An 8,633-nucleotide genomic window follows, 5' to 3' on the forward strand; every position below is an offset into this window, starting at 1 on the left:
ACTGTTAGCAGTACATCATGCAAGTGGGGAAAGGGAAAGAGCTGGGCCTATATGCTTGAAAGAGAAGGCATCAGCATGTAAAGTGGGAAGAGGGCCAGAAAGGTACACCTAAAACACAGGAACAGATGTGGATGTATCTTCTGTTGCTGCACCCATAAAATGGGAAAGAATAGACAGGAAGACAGACAAAAGAAGGGTAAGGAGACACATAGTTACTAAAATGGATAATGCTGCAGGAGCCTAGCTATAAAGATGGCCCCCAATATCAATGAACTAGAGTTAATTTCCTTGTGGAATAATACATACATGTCCTTACAAACAAACAAACATCCTTGTCTGATCTCCTTTTGGAGTAATACATATTTAACAATACATTTGGTAGGGACCAGAACTTGGAAGCAATTTAGAATCCTCCCACCACAACTTCTATCATCTGTAGATCTAATTATACACAGTACAGTGAGAGTGTTGTGGGCAGGGAGGGACCAGGAAGTGCCCTCCAGGGCAGAATGCAAATGAATTGTTTCTAGCATTACGTAAAAGCAACCACCAAGGTAAAGGGTAGGGCAGGTAAAGCTTTATACATTATAAACTGATGTACATAGTAGCAGAAGGCAACATTCTTACTGAGTCTGAATCAAACAGCACTGGGATCAATATAAGCAGATTAGACATACTTAAATGAATGAAAGAAGGTAGAAAATGTAGTATTTTGGTGAAAGTGAAAAGTGAAAGAAACAAGGACTGAAAGCAGCAGAGGTGAACAGCAAAAATTATTTTTATTATTTTTATTGCTGCCTCAGGTAGAAAAGGGCTCCCATAGCAACTGAAACCCAAATCATCATCATTATGGGTGCTGGAACATACTGAATTATTCCCATATATACAGTCACTGATGAAAAAAAATCATCCCCCAAAAACCTGAGCACTCAAAGAGGCCTAGTAAAAAGAGTTCAATTCAGAGTTTAATATCTGGCAGACTGCTTACACCCAATCCCCACTGCAGCCATGAACTCAGCTGCATGCAAATCCTTCTCCGGCTGGGAAGAAAGGGATAGGGCTGCTTTTGCTCTGACATTTCCAAAGTAATCCGTTGCAGTTCCAAAATAGCACTATTTCTTCTTGGTAGCTCTCTTTCCTTCTCCTTTCTTGGGTTTTCCTTTACCACGGAGCTTCTTCAGCCGCCTCATCTCTTCCTTGAAATCTTGATGTTCATCTCTGAATGGAAGAAAGAGAGGGAAGAGGGTTAAATTTAACTTCTTCCAAAAGAACAAGAGTGCAGTGGGTTCTGGTGGCCAATACTTCCCACTCAGAATGGTAGATTCCCACCTAGAAGAACGGAGAGATGTACACAAAACAAGATGAGACCTAAAGTAAACATACATGTACATTATCCTAGTGTGTTTTACATCAAGACGAAAACAAACCAACAACATATTTTGCATTACATCAGCACCTTCCATTCAAGAATCTCAAAGTACTTAACAGAAATTAAGGAATGAAGCCTACCACCAACACGTGAGGTAGTGTTATTCCAATTTGAAAGGTGGGGTAAAACCAAGACTAAGGGCTTGGCTACATTTGAAACTCCAAAGGGCTGCCGTGGGAATGCTCCCGCAGCAGCGCTTTGAAGTGCGAGTGTGGTCACGGCACCAGCGCTGGAAGAGAGCTTTCCCAGCGCTGCAAGTACTCCACCTCCCCGTGGGGTTTAGCTTACAGTGCTGGGAGCCGCGCACTGTTTACACTGGCGCTTTACAGCACTGTAACCTGTTGCGCTCAGGGGAGTGTTTTTTCACACCCCTGAGCGAGAAAGTTGCAGCGCTGTAAAGCGTCAGTGTAGCCAAGGCCTTAGAAGTGAAGGGACTTACTCAGAGTCACACCAAGTCTGTGGCAGAATGAAAAACCGGATGCAAATCTCCTCACTTGCAGTCTTGTTGTTCATCCAATGCTCTGCAACTCCCACACCCACACCTATTCCCAGGCAAGTCTGATGGTTGTCCAGATGTGTTAGAGAATGAAGCCTATATTGAATCTCATTGAAAGATTTCCTTTGGTACTAATGGAATTAACAAGATTGCCTTTATCAGCAACAAATGATATATATTTCTTACAGTATATTTATTGATCCATTGTGCTCAAATGGGAAGGAAAATATAAAATCAACAAGAGACAGAAAATCAAAATCCCATGCCCCCAAGCTAGCTCAGAAGTCTCATCTTGTGTTGCAATGTCAATTAAAGACTTAAGTTTGGGTCATTAGCTCCTGAGAAGAGAGGCAGGGAGGGCTGCAGTTACACCTGGCATTGCTCTCAATTGATTTCACTGAAGGATTCTGGAGGAATCTACATCTGCCAGTGGGATCTTTATTATTTATTTGTATTATCATAGCGCCTAGGAGCCCTAGTCATGAAGCAGGACTCTCTTGCACTAGTTGCTGTAAAAAAAGCAGTAAAAAGTGAACAGGGGTGGGGAAGTACAGGATAGGAAATCCTGGAGAACCCTTTAAATAAATTCCACTCCATCTCCCATCCAAATGCAACTTAGCAGTGGAAAGTGTGGGAAAATGGGTAGTAGCACCTCAAGCTTGTCTAAGGCTGCTGCCCTGCTCTTTTTAATACTTCCAGAAAATCTTAAGAATTATTCTCAGGCCCTCTTGGTCTTCAGATCTGTGTCGAACGTCTACTGCCTGCCACAACATTTATTTCTGAATAGCACACTTGAGCCACTGCAGGCCTCTCTGAGCATACACAAGAAACAAGACACTTGAGCGAGCACAGTTTATAGTTTGGTGTTTTGTGCCAAGAGGAAGTTATTCTAGAAAGTGTTGTTCTTACAATAGTGCAGGCAACACCTGGATGGTCACTATATAATAGGTAGGATTTCTATTTCTAGTATGGGAAAGAAACTCCTATAAATTCCATTCCAGTTGGCCACAGTAAAGGCTGCATTTAACTGCCTCAAAGAACATCTACAAGTAATCAGTTCAGAGTTTCCTTACTCAAAATTGTAATACTCATTTAGAAGCTTAAATATAAATGTTTCTAGCCAATGTTGTTCTCCTATATTTGGAAAACAATTTCCCGTCATTTTGGATGGTTTGAAGGTGACTTAGTTTTTTAAAACTTAAAGAAAAATCAACCACCACCAAAATTTCAAGGATGGGTACTGAAGTAGCCATAAACACAGGGTAAGATATTTTAGCAGTTGGTGTGTTAACATGCTATACGTCTTTTGCAGCTCCTTGAAAAAACAGGACACCCCATAATTGTTGCCTTAGCTTCTGTTCTGCAGACAGACATCACACCTATTATTCATCAGCTTTGCAAAACAATGCTTTCTTAATGGATAAGGCCCCTGTCCCAAACAGCTAGAACAGGGGTTCTCAAACTTTATTGCACCACAACCCGCTTCTGACAACAAAAATTATTACAAGACCACAGGGGAGGGGAAGGAGGGATGACAAAGCCTGGGCCCATCCAAGCCCTGCAGCCTCCAGTAGAGGGGGGCAAAGTCAAAGCCTGAGCCCCACCACCGCAGGTGGTGGGGCTCAGGCTTCGGCTTCAGTCCCGAGTCAAACCCTGTGCTTGGGCCCCAGCTTTGGGCCCGGGCTGCAGCATCTAATGTCAACCCTGGTGACCCCATTAAAACAATGCCACGATCCATTTTGGGGTCCTGACCCACAGTCTGAGAACCACTGAGCTAGAAGAAGCGTGCCCCATATTGACATGTGACTGCTTAACTACACCCACTGGTCTACGAACTCTTGCCCACAAAAGGTTCAGTGCATCTAAACAGGAAAAACTACATAAATAACCAGCCCACATTTTACTCTATTCTTGCCACACCAAGCACAGCAAAAAAGTGCTTCTTCTATACGACCTGTCTGTTTTCTGAACTGCACCACTTTAATAGTTCTGCTGCTGCTTTAACACAACCCTAATAGAATCCACAAGTCCTTGTTGCCCAGTCCATCCCCCTCACCCCTCACCCCCATTACACACGTGGATCACCTGTAGAGGCCAAAGAAGCGGAGTTTCCTCATGAGGGCGAAGTAGGTGTTGTGAGGGGGATACCAATCGTAGACCTCCTTCCGTTTGGCAAGGGGCTGCTCGCTGAACAGCTTCACTACTTTCATGGACTTATTGTCTGTTGGCCTGACAACTTCTCCAAATATCCGGGCACTCAGGCGGGCCATCCGCAAAGCATAATTGGAAAGAGCAGACATCTCCAGGCAAAGAATGGACACGCACACATATGCACACTTCCCTACAGAAGGAAGAAGAAAAACTGCAGCTATTTGAGATGTTCCAGGATCCCAAGCGTTTGCCAGTATGATCCTGTCTTCCACTCTCAAATCACACTTGCAATTCACAGGAGGGGCATCATGCTTGAGGCTGCATTTCTCACTGCAACACAGCTGATGCCAATGTCTTTGACATAACCATAAAACACATTACATATCACTTTTAGCACGTCTGAGGTTTGTCATCCCAGCTTTATGTAAAACTAGTCTAATTCCTAATATACAGTATCAGAGGGGTAGCCATGTTAGTCTGGATCTGTAAAAGCAGCAAAGAGTCCTGTGGCGCCTTATAGACTAACAGACGTTTTGGAGCATGAGCTTTCGTGGGCGAATACCCACTTTGTCGGATGCATTCTCATGCTCCAAAAAGTCTGTTAGTCTATAACGTGCCACAGGACTCTTTGCTGCTTTTCCTATATACAGTTCTCCTTATAGAGACATCACTTAATTTGGTAGTCTCTCCAGAGAAGACAAGGATTAAATGGCATGAAGACTCAGGCCAAGATCCTCAAAAGGTTTCTAGGCACCTAGCTACCACTGATGTCAATATAGTTAGTAGATTCATATCTCCATTTCTTTCTCCCATTCCTCATCTCTTTGGATTTCATGCATGTCCTCCACCAAGACGTTGTTTTCTGTCAGTTTTCTCTCATATCTGTCCTTTTGTTTGAAGCATGTCCCCACCTCCCTCTTCCAACTATTTTTCCACTTTTGCCTTCTCTTTTCCAAGAGAACCAACATGTCAACAAACTTCTCTCCAACCAAGGAGACTCCCTCCAGAGTCCCTCACTTCTGCTCCTTCAGACAGCCAAATGGAATCTCTCTAGAATATGAGATGCTCTCAGAGTGATATTCCAAACTTTTAGCCATTACTGCTAGACCACAAGAGCAATTCTTTCTCTCCCAACTCTAACGATCCCTTTGATGTTTTTCTTCAGCTCTCTTCACATCTTCCTCTCTATTTAAATTTGTTCTTCCCCACAGAATAGCTCTCAAGCTCCTACTGTCCATTGAATGAACCTGACAAATCTTGTTAGATTCATTCTGCTTGCTGAGATCAATGGGGAAGCAGCTACCCAAGATGAGAAAAATGAGAGAGAGAGAGAGAGAAGGAAAAGACTAACCGTTTTATTTGTCTTGGCTTCAGCAGCAGATCGCCCCTCTGATTCTTTCCCTAGGATTGACAGCTATAAAGAGGAGTAAGTAGATTAGATCTGCTTTTCTCTATTATTGCAGTCAACTCCATTGGGGAAGCATTGCATACGAGGCACAGAGGTACAATCCTCTGTTCGGGATATTCCTGGCAGTGGAGTTTCAAGCAATTTATGTTATATGTCATATAGGGTTAGTGAACAAGATCATACGGGATTCCCATGATCTTGTAATGACTTCAAATCCCCTGTGCTGCCCATACCATGCCTGTCTGGTGAACAGGTGATGGTTTAAATCTTTAGAGCTGTCAGCATTCTTTCATGAGCACTAGATTGACTTTAAAGTCCTTGTTTTCTTTTAAAAAGCATTTCACAATTGCATCCAGAAACCAAGAAGAGAATCAAGATGAGCATAAAATATTAGAGATGTATAAAAGCAACAGTGAAGACCATCTGCAGGAGCAAGCCAAGTAGATTTAACTAAATTAATTGGGAATATTTTGTTTAATAACATTATCTTGAAGTAAATATTACCCCACGTGGGCTTTTACATTGTGGAGGAGCTGGTGCACAATCGCCTCCTTAGATTTGCTCCCACTGGTGCTCAATAGCAAGACGAAACGGGAGGAGGAAGTAAATTCAGCACCCAAATAATAATGAAGTGTTCTGGGTCAAAAGAGAATATGAGAAGAACTATAATGGGAGGGCAAGCAAAGTGTCAGAGGCTTTAAGGCAAAGCAATGTCCTAACGTGAGAAGAGAGAAGTTCTGGAACAGATGCAGTCCAGCATCTCAGTTTATCATAACCATGGGCTACACATGGTAGAGTTAACATAAGCCTCTCCTGTGCTACAGTGGCTCTCTTTCTTAGGAGGCAGCTAGACATCACACAGCCATGCTGTATCACAGCACTGGCCTTTTCTAAACAGATATCCTGAAGTCCTGCATTTGTAGGTCAGACCTAAATGGAATTGATTATTATTTTGCATTGGCCACCATCTGCACAGATACCAATGCACTCTACTGTATCACAACCAACCCTCTCCACTCTCCCTTTTCCACTGTGCCAGGAGAGATGAAACCACTCTTAGCTCCTAGATGATGCAAGACAGCAGAATGGTGATGGGTTTTTAATTTAATAGTCCCTGCTGGAATCTTCTAAATAGCCTAATCCAAGGTTGGAGTCCTTAGCTAATCCTATCTAATCTAAGAATACCAGAGAGATTAAACGGGTAAAAGTTGAAAACTCCCACTGGTGTCTGAAGAAAGAGCTATCCAAGCCGGTCTCTTTGGTGACCTGAGTTTCTGTAAGAAGCAGATGGAAAGTCTGAGCATAGTACATGAAAGACTACTGATACTGCACACTGCCCCAAGTGGTTGCGCCCTGCTCTGCTCACAGGTGCTGCCCCTGCAACTCCCATTGGCCGCAGTTCCTGACCAATGGGAGCTGTGGGGACAGCGTCCAGAGCCCCAGGCTGCCCCTATGCATAGGAGCCAGAAGGGGTGACATGCTGCTGCTTCCGGGAGCTGCGCAGAGCAGCCACTGACCCTACTCCCCCGTGGGTGCTCAAGGGCCGGATTAAATTGGCTAGTGGGCCGGCCCCGGGCCATAGTTTACCCACCCCTGAGCTAGCCGCACTAGGGGCTGGCCCACACTTCTGGATGACAGTGATGTTATCAGACTGACTGTGAGCAGTTTAACACTGAATGCTGTTTTCTGATAGGTTGTTTGCCCTGACCTCATCCCACTCCTTCACTGTCCTTCCCACTCCTTTTCCTCTTAAATGCCACTCTTTCCCTCTTCCCCTTCCTCTACTATAGCCTCCACAGAATAGTCTTTAAAAAGACCTGCAGACCACAGGATTAGTTCTCCCTTATTAATATAATTTTTAACCTGACAGTGTCTTTAGAGATAGGCGACAATGCAGGAGAGGGCCAGAAACAGAAGAGAGTGAGTCCCATTAACAATAGCTACCTGTCTGCTTCCAACAGTTTCTGATAAAATATGAACTAATTTTTAATGTTACATTGCTATCCATTCTAAGGGCCCTACATCATTTCAAGGGCTTTCCATGAAGAGGAAAGACAGTAGCATTCTAAGTGGAAGGCATAGTTTAGATTTTGACAAACAAGAATAAAAGGGGTTGGGTTACAATACCAAATTATAACAAAAATGTTCCCATTCGTTTTATTTTTAAAAAGTGAAGGAATTTTTTTTTAAAAACAGTGAAACATTTCATCTCATTGCCGCATCCAGAACTCACAAGACCCTGATGGATGCCATGGCGAGCACCAATTGCAAAAGCCTGCAGTACCCATGGTGGCGATATCACAACAGTCTCTGTGGCTGAGAACCACTGATACAGTTCAGGGCCAATAAATTCACCCCCTACACTAAGTTATTCCTTAAAGTTAGGTACAGCTGCTATCCCGCACAGCACACAGACAAGCTTCTCCTCCATCCCACCCAACATGCACAGAGAAGCCCCCTACACAGCAACATGCCACCTTCCCACATCATACCACACACAAGCCTCCTCCCCCACTACCCTACACACAAGCCCCTCCCAACTACCACCCCTCCGCCCAGGTACCCTTCCTGCCATATATACATGCATGAGCCCCTCCCTTTTACTAGCCTCCACAGGAACTCCCAACACACACACACACGAGCCCTTCCCCCTATCACAGGTACCCCTCCCCTCAGCACACACGCACACGAGCCCCCCCCACAGGTACCCCTCCCCCCAGCACACCCACGAGCTCTTCCCCCCAACACACACGCAGGAGCGCCCCCTCCCCTTGGCGCACAGCCTCCTGGGCTCCCTGCTCTCCCCCTAACCGGGCCTCACAGACGCCCCCACCCCGACCTCACCTCTCTGCCCTGCGGTTCAAGCAGCCACCGCCCCCACCGGAAGTGTCCCTCCCGCTAATCTCACCGGGCTGCAACAGTCAGGCCATAGAGCGACGCCTCCCCATAGCCACCCACCACGAGAAGACTGAGGTAGCCGTGCGCATGCGCCCTACGGACGCCGCCAGCTCGCGTCTCTTTTTCCCCGTGTGGGTGACGTCAGGGAACGGCGGTTGTTGCAGTGCCGAGGGTGGGGGCGCGGCGCTCGTCCTTGGGCGCGCGCCCGCTGCTGGGTCACCGCCCGTTCTTGGGCAGGCGGCGGCTGGTTA

The 8,633-nt window shown here is 45.4% G+C and overlaps 1 protein-coding gene across 2 annotated transcripts; it reads right to left on the reverse strand.

Annotated features, from left to right (window-relative positions):
- Positions 1-948: 948 nt before the first annotated feature.
- MRPS33 (mitochondrial ribosomal protein S33) lies at positions 949-8,407 on the reverse strand. 2 transcript variants are annotated; one of them, XM_050919121.1, is made up of 3 exons: positions 8,329-8,407; positions 4,011-4,266; positions 949-1,218 (listed from the first exon to the last, which is right to left on the reverse strand). In XM_050919121.1, the coding sequence occupies exons 2-3, from the start codon at positions 4,223-4,225 to the stop codon at positions 1,113-1,115; spliced, it is 321 nt and encodes a 106-aa protein (XP_050775078.1). In that variant the 5' UTR covers positions 4,226-4,266; positions 8,329-8,407; the 3' UTR covers positions 949-1,112. The 2 variants fall into 2 exon arrangements, with proteins under 2 accessions (XP_050775078.1, XP_050775068.1); XM_050919111.1 differs by lacking the exon at positions 8,329-8,407 and adding an exon at positions 5,428-5,510.
- Positions 8,408-8,633: the final 226 nt, after the last annotated feature.

Source organism: Gopherus flavomarginatus, chromosome 1 (genome assembly GCF_025201925.1).
Source record: "Gopherus flavomarginatus isolate rGopFla2 chromosome 1, rGopFla2.mat.asm, whole genome shotgun sequence".
In the NCBI taxonomy this organism is placed as follows: domain Eukaryota; kingdom Metazoa; phylum Chordata; order Testudines; family Testudinidae; genus Gopherus; species Gopherus flavomarginatus.

Bases quoted from the DNA above. Each gene is read 5' to 3' on its own strand.
- MRPS33 (XM_050919121.1), bottom strand. From the start codon at position 4,225: ATGTCTGCTCTTTCCAATTATGCTTTGCGGATGGCCCGCCTGAGTGCC. The intron at 1,219-4,010 runs GTGATCCACGTG...TCTTCCATTCAG, and splicing joins CGCTTCTTTGGCCTCTACAG to AGATGAACATCAAGATTTCA.